Here is a 25,216-nt window from a genome sequence, read left to right on the forward strand (position 1 = left end):
AACCCCCAAACCTTTAAAAATCCCTGAAATAATAAATAAAATTTAAATGAAACAGCTACTGAATGATTCAGCATTTAAAAATTGTGATGGCCAAGTTGATTCAGTATTATCAAAAACCAACGTCTATGTACAGACCCAGAGGCACATGCAGATGTATAAAGATGTGTATACATGCACAGGAGTTAGTGTATTATGAAAATAAAAATGTACTTCAAATAGAATGAGAGATCTCACAGTTAACATACATTTCAACATGATAATGAAGGCAGGAATTGCTCATTATTTTTACTACTGTGGAGACAACAAAATTGCTTGAATCAATGCAACGCTAAAAAGCAAATGAAGGAACAAGATCTTCTAAGTGTGCCATGTGCAACTACCCTTCCCGTCACTCCTCCACCTTCCTCAACTTTCAATTTCAGGTTTCAGTATTCAGGTTTTTTTGCACCAGGCTTTCTTTGGAAACCATCACATTCTGTTACCACTGAAATGAAGGCCTTCAAGAACTGAGTATTTTGAGTGTTACAACAAAAACACGGGCATAATGAGGGTAAATTAAATGCAATTTAAGCTCGTTGAGAGGCTGGGAGATTTTGTTCAAATACTGAATATTGTGATGAGGGAACCGAACAATTCAGAATAGATTCTTTTCTTTCATAGTTCTTTGTTTGTGTCTTAATAAAATCAATGTAAACAAACTGCCTAGCAGAGCAAGGCTGGCTTGGGTACTTAAACGACTTTTTTCAGCTCGTTTCTTTTCCTGGATTAATTCCATTGTCACTTTGTGTAGAGCTGTGGAACACTCATAGTGGCAAATAAATGGATGTTTACAAAATACTCACTGTACAGGGACTTTAAAATGCCTAACAGCTGATTAGAAGTCCAGGGTGAACTGCAACAAGGCAAAGAGTATAGTTATGAAATCAGGTTCAGGAAACTCACTGAATGACAACCTAACGATATTTCTCCCACAGAGACAAGAAATATTAAGATAAGTAAAACAAAGAAATGCGAAACTGGGAAGATTAGAAGAGTCTACACACCAAAATGAATAAAGACTAAAACCCTTTCAGAACAAAACACAATGGACAGAATACAAAAAGCAGGTACAAAATTTGAGAGAATAGGGCAGGAAGAGGAGGAGACTATTTTTATACCAAACAATTCCATAAACCACATTTATTTCATCCTCAGGGACACTTTTTGTCAGATAAAAGTAACCATCTGGCTGCAGATTGATGTACAGAACTAACCCACTGTAGGAACAGTAAGCTAACTTGTTTGCGCCTTGTTTACCTAAAGACTCAATGCTAAAGAAACCCTATTTTACCTTAACTGGTTCTTTAAGTTATATTGTATGGATTTGCTAGTGATACACTTGACACCCATGATTGTTGAAGGCTGCCAGTCCTGAAATCCCAATTAGAGACGAAACAACCAACTCCCCATTTCTTTATAGGTATAGAACCAGTAAGATATAAACTCTGCTGAGGCAAAATATTACAGTGCAGCATGATGAACACCGGCTATAATTACTGCATATACATACTTACCTCAATGTGTAAATAATTGTATTATATAATTTTATTACATAAAAACTGCCTACAGAGACCTTGTTCCCAGTGACTAGTAATGAGTTACATGTGGACAGGATGTTTGTGTGAAATGTTCTACTTAACAGGAACTGCAGGATGGCTTCATGGGGCTGTCTTCTTAGACATGGGAAATAAGGACAGAGATCTTCCTCAAGGGAAAGACACAAAACTCAGTTTGCACTAACAAAGCAAAAAGCAGTTGCTCACAAACTAGACACTGAGATCCCAGCAACTATGAGGTGACAAAACGTGTTTCATGGCACTGATGTAGGAAAACTGGCTGCACTAACTTCTGCAAAATGTCTCTTTGTAGAGTTCATGGAAAGCTGTGATTACTATAGGACCAGCCAACAGACTGAAATAGCAGAAAGCTTTCTGCAGGTTAACTGGCAATGGACAGATTTTCCTTCATTTTACTTAACAAGTGAGTCTCCACTAAATTTTGTTGTTTCTTGGGAGGGAAGGTCTGACGTACAGCTGAACTGCCCCTCGCTCTGGCAGTGAATCACACCAACAGCAGTGTAACATGCCAGAGGCAACAATGCTGGATATGAAGGCAGACCCCAGCTGCAGCTCTGAGAAGCACCATCAGGCAGAAGAGGTAATTGGGTATAGGCTGGATTTACATATTAGCAGTCTCTAATAAAAAATGTGTTCAGTTTAGTTCAATGTTGGTCAGGTACACAGGCTTTAGCTTAATTGTGACTATCCTGCAACCAAAGCAAACTGTTTCTGGACAGAGTGGAACTAATACTGCTCCTGTTTTGTTTGAACAGTGACCATTGCAGCACTCTGTCAGCATCTGGCCTCTCGACATGTCATCTTGTGTTCCACAACATCTGGATGAGAAAAAGTTCCTAGCAAACACTCCATGCTGGCTGCACGAAGGCATTGCGCTGCCTTTCCCACCTCAAAGTGAGTTTTTGAGTGGAGACTGAGGGATGAAATAGAATACTCCTTTGCAAAGCTGAATTCAATTTCCCAATTACTTGAGAATAGAATGTCTTATAGAGCTCTCATCTGTGATCTGTTACAGTTACTACAGTGATTTCAACCATTTAACCTGCAATATAAATTAAATCTGGCATGCTGTCAGGAAGGAGCTGTAGCTATCTGACCAAAGCATGAAGAATTGAGCTCTTACTGCTACCATTAAAATGTGTTGCAGAGGTTGGAAAAGGTTCACCATCAAGCACCTTTTGATCTTGATCTGAAACTGTGATGGATTAAAGAAGCCTCAGAAGATTTCCCCCCATAAGAAATATCCATGCTTCTATTCGCAGAAGAACTGCAGTTAAATCTGCAGAAGATTTTACTAGCAGTAACAAAATAACTAGCAAAAAAATTGCTGAGCTGCAATTCTCTGTCCCAAATGCCAAGAAATGCTTATTCAGACTGTATATAAACAGCACACCCTTCCTGCTGGGCCTAAAAACTCCCCATCATCTCATAGTATTGAAACATATTCCACTGCAATACAAGCTTCTGTACGTGATTTGCTCTTTTATACTGATACTCAGTTAAAAAAAAAAAATTTCTCATGGACACTTGATTCTGTTCTTCTTACAAATCATTGTATTACTTTTGAATATCTTAACATGTGTGTTTCATGCAATCCTGCTGCCACTGCTGCAGAAATAAGAGAGATGCCCATTTTCCACCTGTGTTTCCGGGCTGGTTTCAGGCGGGTGCTGGTGAGTTTTGGAAGAGCAGCCGGTGACCTGGAGCATGGGGGAGCTCTTATGTAATATGCTTATACACCTTACGTAACTTTCATATACTGTGACAGCCAAACCATCTCCCAGATATTTGACTATCTGACAGCTCTCCCTTTTTAACTCTCTCACTATCTGGCTTTTAAGAAGATATTTTAAAAAACTCCTAACAATCCTCCCTCACTTCCCCCACTCACTGAGCTCCCTATATTACAGACACTAATGGCATCATGCTAGCTACCAGCAGGAACAGATGAGGTCTTTGCTTTTAGGACATTTCCACATATATCTCGTGCCAGTAAACCTAACTTTAGAAAAATCACATTTTGCACACACTACAGCCATGGTTTCACAGCAGGAGAAACCTGTGTTTTTACAAGTGCTTTTTCTTCTCAGTTCCCAGCAATTTAATCTCTAGCTGAGTGGATGGCAAATATTAACCAAAGGCATTCACTGAGGAGGAAGGGAAAGAAAATTTCTTGTGCAGTAGTCAAGTATTTAACAAAGCTACAACTTTTGAAAATATCCTGTGAAAAAACAGTTCTTACCAAATGATAGCTGAGATCTTGGCGGATACCAATGCAAAAAACAAGGCATTTTAAGAAAATTACTTCTATTTGCCTTTTCTAGGATAGTTGCACAATACATAATGCTTTTATTTTTTTTTATGTTTGTTTATAATATTTTATAGCTTGCAGAAAACAGTATTTGTAAAATAAAGTCTTCCCAGAAACTCAAAGTATAAATAATGAATTCATACATTCTTGGTCAACAAAAAGTTTAACTCCTAGCACATTGTTGTAGCCTAACAGCCTCATTTTGCACCAGTATTATAATGACACTGGCAGAATACAAAAAGCAGAGATGCTATTGTAAGTATGAAACAAGCAACATTCTTCTTAAGTGCCAGCTCTAAGGAAGTAGAACCATTCTGTTTTCCTTGCCATTGAAGCTGTGAGATACCCTTAATTGTGAGATACCCTCTCTTTAACCTTGTCTATAAAAATGGAACACAGAATCTGAATTTTAAAAGTAGCATTTAGCAGTAGCATGTTTAGAAACACAGTCAGAGGATACAAGATAATTTGACCTAAAAAAGCTAAGAGGCTTTGGGCATTAAAGCAGACTCTCAAATGTTTATCTTAATGCAACAGTTTTGCCCTCAAAGCTACCCAGTATGATTAATGTTTGCTGGAAAACATTATGCACACACGATACCTAAGTAAATAGACAGTAACTTTTAAATGCACATTCTTCCAGGGAAAGCAGTTGCCTATATTCAGCTGAACTTTTAAAAACCTGCTTATTGTGACTATAACGATGCCTTTAAGAAAATAAAGTAAATCAGTAGTTACAAAGGAAAGATTTTGTAACTCAACTGGTAGGCAGAAAGCAGTGGCCGCTGGAATTTCGCTACACATTATGGAGGTGCTGGCCAGAACTCCCTAAGCAAAATGTCCCCCTAGAAACACAGGAGATCCCAAACAGTAAAAAAATTCAACCTCTTTGTATTTCTAAGCACTCCTCACATGAAACAAATTTTTGACCCTTCTGCACATAAATGCCTCTCATAAGAAAGTTAATTACTAATGGAATGTTTAATATATAATTAAATAAAAATTTCAGATGCAAAATACAACTTTTATGTAAGAGTCATACATGTAAATAACCCAATATATTTAGGAATACAAACCTATTCCTCATATTCCTCAGTGCAGTATTTTCTTCATAAAGTTAACAGAGTTTGAAAGACTGGAATTTTAAGTGTTCCAGTCCAAAGTGATAGAAATTATTGTAGTTATTTTAAGAAAATAAACAATATCACGGCACTGTTATGTTGTGGTGTAACTGCCCAACATACTTCAAAAACACAAAAGGCCACGAGATCAACCACCACCAAGTCATGATATCTTGTCTAATGACAACTACCAAACTGACAGTATTCAAGACTTTTCATGTTTTGGCAGATTAAGCAATTTTCCATGAAAAAAGAACAGGAAAGTACCCATAGCACCTAAGATCCCCACTGTGGTGGCAAGGAACAAATTAGGTATATCAATTCAGGTACTGTAATGGGGTGGAAGAAAAGAAACTACAGGAATCTTGCCAACTTGAATTTTCCCAAATTTGGTAATAGATCTGGCTTTCATTGTGTTAGCAAAATGTTAACCTGGCCTCCAAGAAAGAGGACTCTTTGCACCAATGCACATTATTTGACCATCTATACACAAACAGAGGAAAAAAGGAGTCAGCTAAAGCCCTGAAGCATGTGATTTGATTATACTAATTGTCTTAAAGCAAATTTGCAAGCATCATTAACAAACTAAAAGCAAATCAGCCATTGTTTTCCATAAAGCCCATAAAATAAAGTTAGAGAAAATCAAATTCATGTATTACAGAAGCCAAAAGGACCTCCATGACAATTTAGTCAAATACCTCCTCTCATATGTAAACGGTAAAGACTTTTTCCCACCAAACCAAATTAAAATATATTGAAACATCTGCTAATAATCAACCTATGTCCTTGGCACCAAGAATAATGAGTTGTGGCACTTCTTGCTGAAGGATATTGTGAAGCCTAAAGCTAAAAATGGTTCAAAAGATGGTAGAACACTACTGTGGAAGAGAAAATAACTGAAGATTACTAAATACAAAGATACTGCATCCGTCTTAGAAAAATCAAGAGCTAGAAGTGACTGGAAATTATGAGAGTTTTAGGAGGAAGCACACCACCTAATTGCCACACTTCCCTGCTCTTTTCTAGACATCTGTTTGTGGATGCTGGTAGAGATGGCATACTATCTTTGATAAAAGTTCTTTTTGTCCCTGATATGCCTGTTTTGTAGTCTGGACCAACATTCACCTATTTTCACAGATACAAGATCATGCCTCCTTTATGTAATGTTTGATTTCAGACACTGAGCCACATGACTTTTTTATCAAGAAGTCAAAAAGGTCTCCCACTACACTTCCATGCACTAGCAAATGCATAACTTACACAACAACATCTCTCATCCTTTTCTTGACAAGCTAAGTAAATTGTCCCTAAATAATCTCCCCTGCATTACGGCAGCAAAGGTTACAAACTGCTGGTTCAGGCTGTCACATAATTTATGAGAATCACTTGTACATGTATTAAAAAGAACTGCTGATACTAGAACAAAAGGCTTACAAATGTCCCTGTGGTAGACAGAGACTTCTCACACATGCATCTTAAATGTGCATTAGCCAGAAAAAATATCAGAGCTTAATCTCTGCAGACTTTCCTATCATCATCTCTTGCATTCTTGGTATGCTATCAGAGCTCCTTTCTGATCCCCTAATCATATATACTCATTAAGAAATGCCAAACCCAAGTTCCTTTGATAACACAAGTGCTACCAGTCTCCTTGTAAGGAAGGTAGCAAGCTGCAGCAAATGAAGGAAAAAGCAAGTTAGAACTTCCTTCTGGTTGATACCTCACACCTACTTCTAGAAAAGTGACTCAACACAGGGTCCTGGTTTTGTTGCCTGAGCTGGCACAGTGAGAAAAAGGGACTCAATCTCCCTTCCCCTTCATGCACAGAGTTTCTGTGTCTTCTTCAGACACTGGACATCCTGGCATGCCCTGTTAAGGGATCAAATCTTCTGCAGTTTCTCATTATTTACCAGTTTAATTTCAATCAAGCAGTGTCTACCATTGAACAGTGTATCTCCACCACAGTTACACAATCATTAGTGAAAATAGTACTTTCCTCACCGTATCTGTGAAACACATACACTAAATTCTGCTGGTGCTGTCCTGCCACACATGCATACTCAACTTGGAGTTAGACTGCTTACATCTCTACTAGTGACAGAGGTGGGGCTTTTTCTTTTGACACATGCATGGCACGTTTTCACAAAGCAAATCTCTCATACAGTTCAAAGTGTTCCAGGAAAAAAAAGATGGATTTTATTTTAATCAACCAAAGCAAATAGGAGAAAACTTCAAAAACTCTCTGACAAAATTTCACTCTGCAGGAAGTGTTTATTTTAAAAATATGACCTTTCCTAGTCCACAAGGAGCTTCAGTTATACCAACTAGCTCAACATGAGGATGTGGGCTGGATGACTTCTAGCTGTCCCTTCAAAACTACACCAGTCTATAATTTTGTGAAGTCACAAACCCTTAAAGATTGTGTTTAAATACAGTCTAGGTATCAGTCTGGATACTGGTAAAGGGCAAAATTATTTAAGACATTATACCAAAATTCCTTATATCACGGATACAGCAAGTCTTAGAAAAGAGGTAGACACAGAACACATACTTGGTAATTATCTATGAACAAGCGGGTGGTGTCTATTCTGATACAACAGAGATACCTACATCAGACACGACTATTTTTCAGCTGACATGGATGAGCATATGTAGAGTTTGCAGAAGCCTTCTAATACACTGCAGTTGAAACAAATAAAACCACCTTTGTTGGACCAAGCTGCTTCATATCCGTCTGTTCACTTGGAAGGTTCTCCTCAGCACAAATTTGACTAGATTCAAATTTTGAATTATCACAAATTTTGAGAAGCAGCAAAAAGGACAAGTAGACAAAACTGTGTTGCCAAATAATATGCATAAATTACAAGACTACAAATGAAATATGAATTGGTAATTTGTTCTAGAAAATTATGAATGGCAGAAAAACCCCAGCCAAAATTCAAATGTTGCCATATGTTGTCCAGCTATTGGGAACTCAGTGACTCCTAGGGAGCAGTAATTTGACTAAGAGTCAATCACTTGCACTACCTGCCAGGCAGGCGTCCCCACTAAGACGCCTCAAGAGACAGAGGCATTCAAAGACTGAAACCTCCTGCAATGAAGTCTTTGCCTAGCTTTGGAGAAGAAAGAGCAACCATTCCATCCTGAACTCCAAGTAGATGAGAGAGAAGAAGGTTAATGCTTTAAGATAGGTTTGTAGGAAAAAAAACCCCAAACATCTTAATGGATATTACTGATACAGAGCAGTTGTCGGGAGAGCTACTGCACAAATTGTCACTGCTTGTGTGACAGGGATCCAAGCCATGCAGGACAGGGTCCACTCTGTGACAGTCAAAGGAGTGGTCTTTGCAGTAAGACATCCCTTAGGAGATTAAATCTCAAGCCATAGTTGCAGCAGAAAGTATCAGGAAAGATGGTGCTGGGCATGGATTCAGTAAGGGACAGATCAAAGTGCCCATAGTGTGTCTCCTCTTTTACTTTGCAACACAGTCCTTGACTGTACTGAGGGATTTTGCTGCCTCTTGTGAATTAAGAGAAAATGTTCTGTACCTATATACACTGGTGACACTGTTCATGCCTGGTTTACCTGTACATACCTGTGATAATAAAATAACTGTGGCCTGCCCATTAAAATAATGCCTCTAACTTAGACGTTTAGGTCAACAAAACAGATTGAAAAATAGGGAAAATAATATACAATGGTGATAACAAGTACCAATTTTTACCTTTTGAAAATCACCCTCTCAACACATTTTCAACTATATCAGCTCCTTAGATGCTGGGAGAAAGCACAGAATTAGATACCTGAAAGTGCCAGAAGCAGCAGTCCATGAAACCACCTTTACAAAGTCTTCTGTGATGAAAGTTTGAAAAACATTTGCACAAGGACTACTCTTAACATAGCAAAAGGATGTGCTAAAAGTCATGTGTATATAACAAACATAATTAAGTAGTAATACAGACTATCAAATTTAAACAAAATGCACACACATTAACTACTTATTTTTCTTTTTATTCTATCCAGACAAGCAATTAATTACATCTCATTTGAGAACAAAAATGAATCAATGTGGCAAGAACTTGACTATTTGCCACGAGTTTTACTGAAATACCAGATATATATCAGAGTGCTATTTCTCATACCACAGAAAGCATGAGTATTTGAGGCAGCACCAGGAAGCACAGAGATTTTTTTCAAAATCAAAAATTAACAAAACCCCAGTGGCTAGGTAGGCAACATATCATACTGAAGACTTGTTCTTAGAATCACCATTATCAGGCTGCACAGCATGCAAAGACTCAGTCTTGGTACAAGTGACATCACTAGCAACATGCAGACATGAACCCACTTTTAAAGTTTTTCCTCTTTTTCAGGAATTCTGAGGGTTCCTGCTCTTTGGTCTCCAGTTACGTCTCAGAAAGAGCTCTTCTCGTAGACAGGATCACAGAGATTTTCTTGGGAGGAGGGGTGGTAGTGGTATAATCAGTAATAGTTAAACATCTGAAATTTGGCTGAAATCATCATCTCCAGAAAGTTGTGTCATACTTACTGTCTTCCTGGTAATAGAGAAAGCTTTCCAGAGTAATGTTTAATTATTTCAAATAAACTAGCACTTCCTCTTGAAGTCCATTGCTCTCACTGGGATCTTTTGAGGTGGCATAGGGAAAAGGATATTTAAAATGCAATAGGTGTGTGGGAGTCCACAGCTACTTGCAACAAATACTGTATTTTTTATCATCAAGTTCCATTCAGTTCTATAAAGACAAGCTCATTATCCAAGCATGGTAAGTGTAACCCCATGGGATTCTTTTCTTTTGAAGGAATTTTAACATGAGAAGACATTTAATTTTTACTTCTCACTCTAGTCCTTCACCTTCTCAGTAACAGGTACAAACACATTTAGAAGTCTGTAACTACAGACACAAGGATGCCCTGTAAAAGCTGGTTACCAGAGTTCTTGAAATCAAATCTCACTGTGCACCTTATTCTCATTTGTATGGGAAGTGGAATAGCCTCTTCCCTTGTATTCAAACCAGTACACACACAATTGGGATCTCCTCTGGGTTCTGAAACTATGAAAGCCTCGTGTAGCTGCAGCAGTCTTACAGTAGGAACAATTTTAACCTAGTTTTTATCCTATCCCCTTATTCCAGGTTTCCTTGTTGAGATCACATCTTGTCAATGACCTGGGACATCAGGCAAAAAGAGAGTACTGAACTGACTGATGTTCATTCCACCACCAGGCTCTAGGTCAGGATTTGACAAAAGGTAAAATGGGTAATCTTTCCAGAGAGACTCAGCTGTTATGGAAACATAACTTGATGCACAATTTTACCCCTAGCAACAGCCACAGAGAACAAATGGGTTGCTGAAAAAGAAAATTACACCTGCTGGGAAGTTGGTGCACTATTTGTTTCTGTTCCCATTAAGAGCATGCAAAGATATCATCTACCATCACATTACACCTATTTAAAAGTTTTTATTTACACTGTTAGCTCTTAAGGGTCCCACAGTTAAAAGTTTAACTTACTTCCAACCAGACAGACTTCTTGTCACCTCACCTTCAGTTGAAAAGTTGCAAATGGGGAGATGCAAATCTTCTTACCAAACTTGATTTTACTTCTATTTTCTTAAAGGACAACAATTCATTTTTGTTTTGCTAACACTTTTATATTGAAAGAAATTTTCATTAACATACTCTCAAGCAAGCTCCAGGATTAAAGGCATTCATGTTTAAAATACCCTGGCAAAACTATGTTTGAGCACAATCTGTTCTATGACTGGGTGCAAGTGTTTCTATGCTTAAAAAACTGTTATGAAAATATAATGAATCTTACTTGCATTATATCCTCCTGCTACCAAACACATGCAAATGTTATATTGACATGTCTGAAAGTGTTCTGCCTATTCACTAGGAAAAACTGCATTTGTGAAATTGAAGTAACAGGTTGGGCCTTAAAAAAAACTACAGCAAACAACAATTAGCAATGGTTCTATTTTAACATCAGCTGTGAATTATGTCTGATTACACAAACCAGTAGAGCCTATCAAAAAAAAGTGCAGCCACATATTTTTTTCTGAAAAAAATGAGGCCTTGTTAAACACATTTTTTTTTTCTTTAGAAACAATGCTATTTTTAAGGATTTTCTTGGGGGCAAGGGGAGTGTCAAAACATAAAGCAAATGGTTTATTTGCTTGTATTCTGTTTTAACCTAAATTCAATGTTTGAGCTCAAGTTTCATCAGCCTTTCCTACAGGTTGTTTTGCAAATCTTTGATTATTTGAATGAAATCTTTTCATGTCAGCTACTTGCCCTCCTGTCTGATTGCAGCCTTGTGTTTGTTCAGAATTCCCAGCAACCATGGAACAAGCTTCAGTGGTGTTTTGAGGGCAGTCCTAATACTACAGGCCCCTCTACATCCTGGTAATTACAGCATCAAGTAAGGCAGAAATCCACTGAGTTTGTTTCAGACTCTCAAAAACTGTCTTCAGTTCCCATTTTGCATGATAAATAAACAGGGTGTTAAGAAATAATGCTCTTCCACTGTTAAATGGTTAAAACAAAAGATCCTGTTCTTCTTCTTCCCCCACAAAAGGAGAAGGGTCATTTCTGAGGCTCACTGATAATTCAAGCAGCTCTACTGGCCCATCACATCCACAGTCATATTTTGAGATACATGATATGTTAGTACATAGAAAATCTCTGCAAGAACAACAGCTTGAAGAGGTGCCAGGAGAATGCACAAATGTCACACAGTACAGAAGACCCTTAAGTTAGCAACACTTCTGTTTTGATCTGAGCTAAAGAAAGCTGTTCTCAGAGAGGCTACAGACTCTAACAGGCCAGCATAGTGTATTCCTTCTGGAAAGGATGTGATTACTGCTTGTGGGTACTATTCCCAGGGGAAATACCAAGGTTCAGCAATTGCAGTCAGAAACCAGAAAGCCTTGCCATTATTAAAGCTGCTGCAGTGTAGTGAATTGCAATGATAAGGCACTGCAATTACCTGAATCAGAAGGTTTTCACTGAGAAAACACCAACTTTTGCATACCAGAATACCTGCAGAAGGAGGGAGGAAGGGTTTAAACTTCCCATACGACTGCACCTAGGTGAAGAGACACCTGTCTCTTTCTGTCATTGTCACATTATCCTTTTCAAAAAGAAGCTTGTTAATACACTGTCATGTTTTGAAGAAGCCTCTGGTCAATGACGATAATGCAGAAATCAGTCACAGCATTCTTAATTTACTGCATTTCCTTGAGAGGGAACTGAGACACAAGATCCATTTTCAGGAAATGGCTGACATTGCTGGAAAAATCCTAGTGAATGCTGCACCTACTGTTGCTTCAAAAAACATGTTATTCTGCTGGAAATCATTAGGAAGGAACACTCCTGACTTACAAACACCTAGGCATCACTCTAAAGCAACTGAAGCAATTGTTTGTGGATATCCAGACTATACCACTGCCATTAAGCAATTGCATATGGATGGTACAACTGCCAAGGGAGATACTGTATGAAAGAGCAAAAGGTCTTAACCGCATTGCTTTATCACTCTCTGAACAGAAATACACCAGGGAGGATAAAGGAGGCATATTTTCATGGCTGGTGTTCACTAAGCCTGACCCTTTTCATTACTGCCAGTTGAGGAAGGGTGACAGCTGTCAATCAGCTGACTGGGCCCTTTACTCATGAGCCTGTTATCTGTCTGGAGTCACTTTCTGGTGGAATACTTACAGATGGACACCAAATACCTAACAGATGGACACGCTTCTTCAGAGGAAGCACTGAAAGGCTTCACGTATCAGAAGGAAAAGGCATTCCTGTTAAAAGATACTGCCCACTGATGGCTAGAACACTAAGGAAGGAAGCAAGAGTACAGGGATGATAGGACGTTTATAAATTTTTCTGCTCCAGCTTAAGGACAGTTTTTCTCCTCTACAGTTACTCTGAAAAAGCCAGCTCTTGCATGAAAAAGTATTTCTCTACTGTTGCCATCAGGGCTATGTTTATTTTGCTGAGAGAATGGTGAAGAAGATGCTATAAGGAAAAACATCGTTACCCAATTTAGGTAATGCAGATGTTTTAATGTAAAAGTATCATAAAAAACCACAAGCATTTTCATATCAATGAGGTTTTTTTTGTGTTTTCAGAGATAGTATTGATGCTGTGTAAGTAGTTGCACTTTGTGGAAAGATAGGCCATTCTCCATCATTTAACACTCTATCCTTCCTTGAAACATATCTACTAGTTATACATCATCTTGGAGTTGTTACTATCTGTATTTCATGATCAGAAAATAATTGCACGAATAATTATTTTTCCCTAACTGGGCTACCATTTCCCTGGGTCTAGTTTCAGCTCAGAAAAAAGGTATTTATTTGATGTTTGCCTCAGTTAGAAGAAGGTAATACTGGGGAGATCTCCTAATACCTGAAAACATCACTATAATCTAGTCCATAAAATGAAAATTATGCTGTTTAATCTGTGGTTATCTTGTGTTTCTGAAACTTAGACCTTTTACAAGGACATATGGCTGATCCATCTCCAACCATGAAGGCTTTTTGTCTATTCATTAAGCTTTGATCTATCCAGACGCTGAAGTGCTTATCAGTGAAGCTTTTACTGTCACTGCCCTGAAAATCCTAGATAGTGAACTCACACAAGTTTTACATCATTATTTCCATGTACAATGTATGCAATGGTGATTCCTGAACCACTGGAGAATTAACTGACTGTTTCCATGCTGCCTGCAGGCACATCTATACTTGGTCTTCCTTAAAATAGGAACTAGACAGAAGAGCATGGCATGCTTCTGCACTTGCAGCAAGTACTGCAAAGATGCAAGGAGAGTCTCGGGCACCTCACTCCACTTTACCAAGTGGCTACTTCCCCAGGAAGGATCCTGCTGCTCACCAGAAAAGGGCCCATCACCCTGGCAGCAAACAATACCCACTTCTAGTTGTCCATTATCCAGGCTTCCTTCCACGCAACAAAGAACCTGACAACACTTTAGAGAATGTGAAAGGAATCGTTCCTGCTCCTCTTCCAAGAATCTTGATGCATAATGTCATTAGTCCCCTATGATAAAGTTCACACTAATTTATTCTCTGCCTCAGCTCCCCCCCAACAATAGTCTCATCAGCCTCCTCTATCATTCTTTACAGGGAAATTTGAAGCAAAATCTACAGCTGTAACACATCCTCCAATTTGGATTCAGAAAGATTAATGTACCTTGTCTTGACTTACATTAACAAACTTTGTTGTGATACTAGGTCTGTATCATAACAAAGTATTTTCGAAATAGATTACATTATTCAACCCATTCAACAGTGTATTCCCTTTAAATAGTCTCAACACAAACTATGTAAAGAAATGTTTCAAAGAAACATTTCAGAAGTTCCTAAAAACCTTTCCTAAAGTTTGAGAATTTCAAAACAAGACTGACATTCCAATATAAAATTAATTCCTTTTTTTTTTAATGGAATTTTTCACCATATAGAAGGGCTTTTTTAACAAGCTCTAATGATGACTATTCATCGCTATTAGAGAGCTCAGACACTCTATTCCCTAAAATCCCTTTCAAATAGACACTCAAGTCTTCAAATGGATTTGAACACAGAATAGTTACAGTCCCACTGCATCATGTTAAAAAGCAATTAGCTTAGCATGAATGAAAATGTAAAGGTAACCCCACTGCCTAAAGTTAAGGATCCCAAGCATAATCAGTACAACTGTTCAAAGCAGCCGTATTAGGAGACCTTCTCTCCATGTACTGTATACAGAACCTAATAATCTATTTTGGCATCTCAGAGGTTTACAGTGTGGCATTGTTAATACCCTTCTAATAGCTACATCCCAAGATAGCAGTACTCTAAAAGATTATATGGTAAAACACAATGGAATGCATGTCTGCATAGCATCAAGAAAGGAATGTGATGCATACTTGCACAAAATTATACAAACCAGTTTCTCCATAACATTTGATCCCACAACATATTCACCCCAGATATTTATGCCTCTTGTTTTGGGGGATTTTGTTGTTCTCATTTTTTGCTTGGAAGTAAGATATACAGCATAAATTACCATGCTGTAATAATTACCATGTAATAAGAGGAAGAAACAGAAAATGTGCTTCTAAAATAAATGCTTCGGTATCTTTTTGCAGTGCCAATGTACTACTTTTAAACACAGATATTTTTCACTCAAAACCCACTAAGGAACAAGAAAAAACGCCCAAATATCTACATGTCTGTGGCATACGTAGCACAGTATCAATCAGAGGAAATCTAAAAAGGTGATGGCATATACTTGTGTTTGAACTACTTATCAAGGCACTTGAAACTCAGCCAATACTCTTCCTAGATCCTTTAGGAAGCCTGAAAGTATAGGTGAGAACTAGGCCAGGCTTCTGGTTCTTGCTGAAATTCAGACTAACTTTTTGCTACTGAATTAATGAAGCAACCCTGAAAAACTGGGAATCGGGCATATATTATTGTAGGAATGCACAGATGCTAGGATAGGAGATAAAGACCTAACTGCTGACATGCACACTCATATTGAAAGAGACTCTGTACATATTCCAATTGGAACACTGTGACCAAAGGTGACTATATTCTCTTGACCTTAACATTCCAGTGGGTGACTAGTTTTGCCTGTCTACAAAATGAAAACAGAGAAAGAACAGCTGAAATAGAAATGTAGTCCTGTTCCTTTTAATATTATCTAAAAACCACATGAGATCCCTGGCCAGCTCCTGGTAACTTCACATCGACCTACTACAGAAAAACAAACCAGAACTATCAGGCATTAGATACGATTGTAATTTGGATTTTGTTTGTCATGGCTGATTAAGAAAGACAGCACTGGCCTCAATAGCGATGTTCTAGTATCACACAAAATGGTGGGATTTTAACTAGAAAAGGTTGTGCATTGTTTATAGACTCAGTTTGTTCAGAAAAAAGAGATTGTTTTTTCACATGCAGCTACAGTAGATGCTTTAAAAAGTAACCTTCCATTTTACACACATAATAAATAGTATAGAGGAGTTTACATACGTGCATGCAGAGCACACAAAGAACATGCTCATGTAAAACCATGCTCTGCAGTGTGAAAATATCTGAAATGAAAATAAACAGGGAAACCAGTCTCTGCAGCTCAATGCTTGCGTTTTTATTCTTAGTTCGTTTTCTGATATGTAAAATAGCTTAGAAATCCCATCTAGCACTGTACAGTCAGAAGCTCCTAAAGAATGCCACCACTGCAAAACTAGCTCTGTAGAATCTCTGTATCCTACTGAAGCTAATCCTGTGCAATTCGTCGTCTCTTGCGATCTCCACCACTGACTCTATGGAATAATTTGTTCAAACAGAAATTTTCAGTAAAACAATCTAGTTCCTTATTTTCCTACATTGTTTTGGAATGTTTGTTAAGTATATTGTAGAATATACCTTTTTACACAATAAAATGAGAATACTGTATGGACAGTAAAATAAGGCAACATCACTATTTCCTCACATGTATATACTTCTCAACACAGTTATTTCAAACATGTTCAGCCTGTTTACAATTTCTGATTAATACTAGAGCCAAGTTAACTGTTTACTTGAGATGGTATTTCAGAAATGAAAGCAATTCTAGTGTTGTAGTAACAAACACCTCCAGAGGATGAAATGAGGTTTCATAGGACCAATGTCCTTTAAAAGTGACAATATAAACAAAGTATGTTTGCACACACAAGGACAACAGACATTATAAGGTGCTACATTACCAGCCACACCAGGAATTTCAAGCTGTCTGAAAGGGAAGATCATTTTCCTGGTGTTGATTTGCATGCATTGGTGGGTTGAAAGTACAGATGAGTAAGTTAGAACTCTCAGCTCCACTTCTTAAGGAATGATGGATTAAGAGAAAATGAAGCTGCATCTGAAATGCTCTTACCTGTTGTTTGAGAGCCTCTAAAGATTCAAATTCCAATTTGGCGAGTTTCATCTGGATATCTCTTGGTTTATCAGGAATTACAAAAGCCATGATAAACTTTATTGCTAGTAGCAAGTGCTGTGAAAAAAAGGAAAAAGAAAAATGTTGTTTTATAGAGTTTGAAGCATGAAGAAAACAGCATAATATTTCTAAATTTTAGTAACAGATGTATAAACAATGATTTCTTGCGACATGTACAACACAGCTTACTATAACCACGTTAGGCCTCAGCTACTCTGTATTTTTTCTGTTTTCAAGTCATTCATAATTTGAATCTAAACACACATAGTCTGCTTATTTTCATAATAATCCTATTTTCACTGTATATGATAACATTCTAAATGAATTTTGTATTTGTGATTCCAGATAAAATAACAGCTTTTAAAACATATTATTGGTGTATAGGAATTGAATTATGGCACCCAGTATATACAGTTTCAGAGTGAATTTTTTACATGTATACATATATATATATAAATATACATACAAATACATATCAGATGGAATTATAACAACATACATATGTGCATACAGACATATATGTATGTCATGATACAAATGAAACAAGATATTGTAAAAGGTATGAACAAACAGAATTTCTGCATTAGAGAAGTTACTAAAACATAAAAGCATTCCTAAGAGCATCAGAAAAGAACAAAACTAAGTAAAACATAATCCTTAAAGAAGTGGCACACCCATGAACAGGAACTTTTCAGGAAATGGAGAAACATTCCATATATAAGATGTCAAATTAGTCATAATTTATTGCAAAACTTTATAATCTTATTTAAGAGAAAACAACCACGAAGTTCTGTTGAACCCAGTCACTGAGCAGTCTTTATATCACTCAAATATGCACTATCTCACAAAAAACAAATGCCAAACTGTCAAATCAGTGGTTTTGTTTCTTCATTTATGTCAACTACAATCTAAATAATAAATCTTCTTCTGTCAAGGCCTGAGCTGACAGTATGCTGCATGTTTGTAAGCAGGAACTTGCTCCTAGCTGAGAAAACCCTGACCAAGATAAGGCAACACTCAAATATATGTGCTTAACTTCAAGCATGTGCTTACACTGGCATGATGATACTGATGGAGGTGCTTAAATCAGATAGTACATCCAAGCTACTTCACAAATTCCCCTGGTTTTTTAATATAATAGGGAGCAGAGCAGTGCTCCTCCCTGAAATACCATTTTGCTGAACTGTATGATCTTGATGGACTTAGGCACATGAATAACAACATAACAGACCAAAAATCCCCCACATTCTGGTATTACACAAGCAAGAAGCTAATGAAAACACTATCGACTTCACAGGAGCTGTAGTGAAACTCTAAACAAGGCAATATGGAAGGGTTAAAGTAAAAAGTCAGATTATGGTAACAAGAGAACAACGACAAAGAGCCATACATTAAAATATTCCTTAAAATGTATTGCAGAAACATAGTAGGTCTAGGAAACAAAGTACAAAGTATAAAGTACAAAGTACAAAGAATAATACTTTCTGTAAAGAGGTGGAAGAGAGGCTAAAAATTGATACAATGAAAACACAAAGAGGTTAATGAATCAATTGGCACGTCTGCTGTGCAATGCAATGGTTAATGACATTATTAAAAAAATAATGTCAACAGTAAAATATTCTCTCACTCATTTAGATTTTCTTTTCCCCCTCTACTTAATACTGTCTGCTACTGAGAAATTTTTCTTCCAAAAAAATGACAGCAAACAATGTTGGTTTATGCTAGAAGTACACAGCAATAAAAAGTCAGCTTGTATCAAAGTATCATGTATCAAAGTCAGCTTCGGAGGAATGTCTTAAATGAAAGAAAGTAAAATGCTGAAGACAATAATTGAACAAGACAAACAATACTCCTGTACAGAATAGAGTCATAACTACTCACAGACTGAAGGGGAATAACTAATCTACAGATAAAATTTTGGTATGGCAATGTGAAAATAAAGAGATCAAATTGGGAATAACTCAAAACAAAATAACAGGATTGGGCTAAGGCAGAACTAGCAATATTTGAGGAATTTGGAAACGGATATTTATTTGGAAAGTTACAATGGACAGTTAAAAAAAGACTCAGCATCACACAAAGTCACTTCTAGATGCCCAAAGTCCTTTGGGCTGGGGTTCATCTCATATTGCTCAACAAAAAAAAACTGTATTTTTTAAATTATAATAAGGAGTAAAAATCAAATTTTGCAAACGTAATTATTCAAGCACTGCCTCTTGAGGAGTTTTGAAAACATAAACCAAGTGAGTAACTTTACACAGAGTCTTCAAAGTAGCTCCAAATTCAAACAGCTTTTAAGAAAATAGAACAAATAATTTCAAGGAAATGTAAATAACATTATGGAGGATAAAAACTGACTAAGTTTTTCCCATTTTTGATACAGGTGAGGAAGGAATAGAAAAGACATCTAGGGAAACCAGAACTAAACCCAACAAAAATACTGACGTTAATCCCAGAAAACATTGTATCTTTTCAACTAAATTTAGAAGGGCAACATGTTTTAATTACTTCACCATGTGAAGAGTTTTATTTAGCTGCTTGTCAGAAATTAGTTTTCATGCTAACACAAATCAGCCAACAAACACAAGGATACAGTCTTAAACATGAAGGCAGAACCTCTGACAGTCTTCAAGCCAGAGAGGGATCAAAAGTTGGAGTACAGATGTGGGAAGTCACTACTTTTGCCTGCCCCACTGTCATTTCTTTCCTAGGCATCCACTAAGGGCCATTGTTTAAAAAAAAAACAAACAAAAAAAACAGGGTTAGGAAGACCTTTGCTTTATTCCTACAAATGGTTTTTAAAGTTCTTTTTCCCTCCCATGAAAACAAAGCTTTACCAGTCAAACTGCCCAGATTGCGTGTGGGATGTCCCTCTGGGCAAGTCTTGTGACTCAGAAAACACACTGGACCTAACAGACTGCAAACTGATTTCAAGCCCACCTCATAACTCCCATGAACCTGAAAAAAGATACCAGATAAACAGCCTCCATCAGATAACTTTTCCAGCTGTTCTTATTTGCAAATTTGGAGCAGTATTAATAAAACTGTCAAGGTAATTGTCAAGGCAGAAATTATGAATCTGGGTCACATGATCCATGAAACCTCTTGAAAAGAAATGGATCTATTTTATTAACAGTTTATACTTCATTTTGAAATTGTAACTTGACAAAGGAAATTTAAGCAGTTATTCAAGAGAAATTGAAGGAAAAAGTAGGGAGTTGAGTAGTTGAGTTCATTGTATCAGTCACATTCCCATACTGATTTCTTAATCTTGTTTAGTGTTACTCCTGCAAGTCAGATCCACAAAAAGCAGACATCAGCTTTCAAAAAAGAAATGTCTTAGGAGTATAGTATAAATCACTGGGAAACAACAAGACTTGCTTTCATTACATTAACACTAGTATGAATATGTTATAAAACCAAAATACTAAAGTTTATCCAAATTTGCTATACTAGTGTAAATGTACTTGTTCAGTACTATTATTTCTTCATAGAGATGGTTTTTTGGTTTGTTCTTTTTTTGTTTGTTTTGGGTTTTTTGTTGAAATCAGGTTACAAACCCAACCATTATTTCTAACTGCAACCATTAAAAAGCAGTGTTGTTTCCAAGAACATGCCCTTTATGATCACAAGAGGACTATTCCACTGTGAGCAAAACACAGGGTAACATTCCCACAAGCTGTAAGCTCTCCACTGCCAACAGCAAAGTCCCCTCTTATTTTGCAATGTGCCAAGCAAGCACAGAAACAGCTCTGAATCTCTTCCCCCTGATAAATGCAGCGCCGTCAAACTCTTGGGGTCCTGTGCCAGGTGCTTGGCGAGCCAGAACTATTCTGTTCTGCAAAGCCACCAACAAGAGCAGAAGCAGCAGCTGTGTTTTGCAGCAGTGGGTCCCCAATCTCACCTCTTCTAAAACAGAAACTGCAAATTAGGGTTAAATTCCTGAAATTATGAACAGCTAATTTGATTTCTGTACTGGTTTTACCACAGCAATTCCTGACAAAATCTGCTCAACTGAAGGAAAAAAAGAAAGAAAATAACATAAGCAGTAGCTGTGTTGCTGGTTAGCTGATGAAGAGTATGCCAAACGTCAGCTTGGGGAGACCTTAATAGCATTTTGCATCAAAAGCCTATTCTATAATCTACTATTTATAGAAACTTTCAACTAAAATCAGAAATCTGGACCTAGACCGGCCCAGAACCAGTCCACACTCTGAAGCGAGGTGGTCTTTGGTTACTAACTCTGCACAGGTGAGGAACCCTACACAAAAGCCAACACCCGAGACTGGCACCTCACTTGGAACCTCTGTCCTCTGCTGGCCTTTGCCAAAGGAAAGGCATCACAGCAGAATCATGTTGCTGTCAGAGCAGAAGGCAGGGAGATCATTAGCTTCCTTGCTAGGACTCCAGATCAAGGAGAAAAAAAGGCAGGAGTAAAGTGAAAAATAATTCTGTCAAGGGAGCAATACAGGCAAAGAAAAATTTTCATAAAGCTCAGAAGTTGAAATAAATTAAACTGTCTTTAACAGACAGCAATAAATTTATGAGCAAGTATTTCTGCAATATACCTAAAAAGAAAGCATGACCAAACCTTCCTTCCCTCCTGTTGACTGAAGTGGCTTCAATAGAGAGTCTTGCTAAGGGAGAAGAATTATCACAGCTGAGGGACTTTAAAAAGGGCCTTTCTTCTGCTAATCCAATACATGCTGCCTTTAAAACCACATATCCCATATATTATTATGAAATTTTTCTTTCAAAATTTTACTTTATCCACAGACATGGCCAAAATCCTGAGGGGGGGAGGGGATGACAAAAAAGTTATTACATGTTGGTCTATTTCATGGCTTCTTCACCTCTCCCATTAATTTTCTTTTCCACAAACATCCACAGGCACACACCCACAGTCCAAACACCTGCCACAATCTGTAAGCTCCATCTACCCTATTTATTTATTCCCAAAGCAGCATAGCCCATTTCTCCCTCATTTCAGCCTCCTCGCTGCTGAAACTCCAGGGAAACACTACAACTGAAGTGCAGTCTTCCTACCTCAGATCCAGTGTCTCTTGCCACTTCAGCACAGTGAAATCTGTCTCAGTTCTCAACTGAAATATGCTCAGTACAGGTGAAAAGTTCATGCACTTACACCTGATGCCCTCCTTTAAGACACTACAAAGCACATAAACCAGAGATGCTTCAGAAGCTTGTAGCTTTACCAAGTTGGACAGTTTTCTAATAGGAGCATCCTAAAGCACATACTTAGATCAGAGTTAAACTTCTGTCAGCCTTCACACTGCTACTTCAGAGCACAGATACAATGCCTCAACATAACAATCTCATTTTTATGTATTTATAAATAGCCTATATTTATTTCTTTACTTATTAGATCTTCAACTTCCACAGAAGGTGGAAGGCCTTTATGTTAAATACAAAACCTCAAAACTACAAACTTAAAAAGAACCCATCCAGCAGGGAGAGTTTCAGCCTGTCCCATTAAAATGTGGCTGAGGTAGATGCAAGTGAGCAGAAGCGTATTACAAAACGTGTCCGGGAGCGTGAGCAGAGACAGCATTATCCGGTCCATTTATCATCTGTAATAGAACATCCGTTTCTTCCTCTTAGATTCTGAGTACACACACACAAAGGCTGCCCAAGGAAACCTGGTAGCTTCATTTCTGCCAGAACGTTTTGCTGACTGTCAGAAGGGCAGGAGCAGATCACCCACCTTCTACTGACCGCGCCAGCATGTTTGAAACTTAGACGTGCTCAACAGAGTTCTTAAGCTTATGTTTCGTTTTAAGAATATCTACGAATATTTTTAGGTTCAGGGAAACATTTAAGCCTGATAATGCTCAAGTCATTTGCTGAATCTCGATCTTAAAATTTAATGGATGAATCACAATGCTTTTTTTTTTCCTAGAGGTGGTTGAATGTGACACGTACTAAATTCACGAGTTTGAAAGGAAGAATGCCAGCTCGCACAGCGTCTCCTTGCATTTACACTTCAGAAACTGTTTTAGGTAGTGCAGGAATCCTGGTCTGTATTTTTATTACCAATCCACTGTAAAACATCACAAGTAGAAATCTATGCTGAAAAAGATACCAGGCTTTAATGTACCGTTCTGAGGTATATTTCAACTGCAAGTATTAAGCTGCTTCATGAGAATCTGGGTTCATTTTAGCAGCTCTGGCCTCTAGAAGCACTGAAACACACCTCTTTCCAGGCGTCATGGGTTAGCAAGCATAGTCCCAGAAGTGATGTTCTTGCGAAGTGGTGCTTACAGCTTCCTCTATGACCTGACAGAACCTATCAGCTGGCCAGTTTGAATTTGGACAATTCTTTAAGCCACTTAAAGTTGTGACCGCCTCTGTGATGCACACTTAAGAACAGAAAACCCTGAGGCAGAGCTGTCTCATTTCCAGTGCTGGCACAGGTGGCTGCAGGCCCTGTGTGGGGGCCAGCAGGCCCGGCCCAGGCCCTGCTCGGGCCACGCTGGGCCGGGCCACGGCCATCCTGGAGCCGATGGACCTGTTCCACACACAGAACCCCCCCTCCACAGCAGGGCTGTGGGCAGCCGGAGCAGCTTGACTCGCCCCTTCCCCCTCCCCCCTCCAGTGCGGCCAAAATTTCAGCAAAGCGGCACCGCTGTCCGGCAGAGGCCAGGTGACCAACAGCGATAAGCAACACTCCAGCTGCAAGGCCGAGGTGAGATTAACCCTTTTAGTGCTGTGAAGAGCTGAAAACCTGAGGGAAGAGAAAGAGGAGATGCTTAAAGCTGAAATTCTGTTGTGAAGCTATGATACATCAGAGTATCCCGTTGTAATTTCATGAAGATATGGGGGGTGGAGTGTTCAACTCATAACCAAAAGCACCTGCGCTGAGATAGGCAGATGCTGACGCAGCTGTAATTTCATGAGGAGTTTGAACAGGGAGAAATGGAAGCCATGAGGACTTTTGCTCCAAATGGGAAAGGAGAAAACCTCAGTTCCTAGAGATGCTCCCAGAGATAGTCCTAAAGATGAAGATGAGGAAGACCCTTTGCTCCCAGGGAAGGAGAAGGGCCTCCGTTCTTAGAGATTAAATGCTCCCAGAGATGGGTGAAGAGAACTTTTGTTTCTGAACGGCTCAACCTTAAAATTGTACCCCAAAAAACTTCAAGAGTGGACCCTCGAAAGCAGTTGTGGGAAAAGCTGCAAGTTGGGGGGAAGGGACTTGCAAGCAGAGACACTCCTCTTCCTAAATGGACTGAACAAAGTTTTTTGGAAGAGGGCAGCTGTCTCATTGTAATAATGTGTTCATAGCATGGGCAAGAGAGACTCCTCTTCCTAAATGGACTGAACAAGGTTATTATGGAAGTGGTAAACAGACTGAACATCTGACGGGTTGTCTTTTTACACTGTCACTTGGAGAAGGGAGAAAGGTGGGGGGAGGAGAAGAGTTCTAAAGGTGTGGTATGAAATTTTTTTTCTTCTTTTACGTCTGTTAATAAACTTCTTTATAGTCTTTCAAGTTTGGTGCCTGCTTTGCGTTTCTCCTAATTCTTATCTCACAGAAGGTAAAAAGTAATGAGTATTTTGGACCAAACCACTACACCAGGTAAGTCTTGGTCCTATGCCTCAAGACTACTGAATTGGTTTCTTTCAGAAGTAAATTTATTCTGAATGCTACAATTGCTTCACAAACTATCAAAATGGATGGAAGAAAAAAAAAATTCCACACCAGTACGCTTAAGCAAGAGACTAGTAAGTAAGACAACAAGAAAGGTTTTTTCAATTAAAAAAAAAAAAGTTAAGATAATCTCTAAGGAAACAGATTCAGTGCTCATGTTTCCAGGAAGTAACTGCAGAAGCAATGAGTTAAGCAAAGCAAAAAATAAAATACTGCTAACATCATCATCTAGTGAGGAAGCTGATCTCTTCTGCCCTTACATATTTTTGTACTCTCCTTCTGTTTTCAAAAAGATCTCTACAAGACTGGTTGGAAAGCAAGTACAGCAAGCCAATCCTATTTCTGAAACTTAGTCCTGCCCTTGGAAAGCCCTAGGAAGTATTTAAACTAGATACAAATTTACATCAAATAAATAAATAAATATTCTATCAAAATATATACGAATAAACTCAAAAGCACAAGTAATCTGGTCAGTTACGTAATTGTGACCATTTTCTGTC

At 38.1% G+C, this 25,216-nt stretch overlaps 1 protein-coding gene across 5 annotated transcripts in view; it reads right to left on the bottom strand.

Annotated features, from left to right (window-relative positions):
- The window catches only part of ANO10 (anoctamin 10), a 122,092-nt gene that overhangs the window by 24,181 nt on the left and 72,695 nt on the right, over positions 1-25,216 (bottom strand). For 3 of the 5 annotated variants that reach the window (XM_042043726.1, XM_042043725.1, XM_042043724.1), the window contains exon 13: positions 16,991-17,107. In XM_042043726.1, the coding sequence (XP_041899660.1) occupies positions 16,991-17,107 (117 nt within the window). Of the gene's footprint in view, positions 1-12,222; positions 16,398-16,990; positions 17,108-25,216 lie in introns of those variants that run through there. The other 2 variants (XM_042043723.1, XM_042043722.1) reach the window with 1 other exon arrangement.

This window comes from Corvus kubaryi, unplaced genomic scaffold (assembly GCF_017639235.1).
Source record: "Corvus kubaryi isolate FWS band 111438036 unplaced genomic scaffold, C.kubaryi_AGA036_p1.0 37398, whole genome shotgun sequence".
Taxonomy (NCBI): Eukaryota; Metazoa; Chordata; class Aves; order Passeriformes; family Corvidae; genus Corvus; species Corvus kubaryi.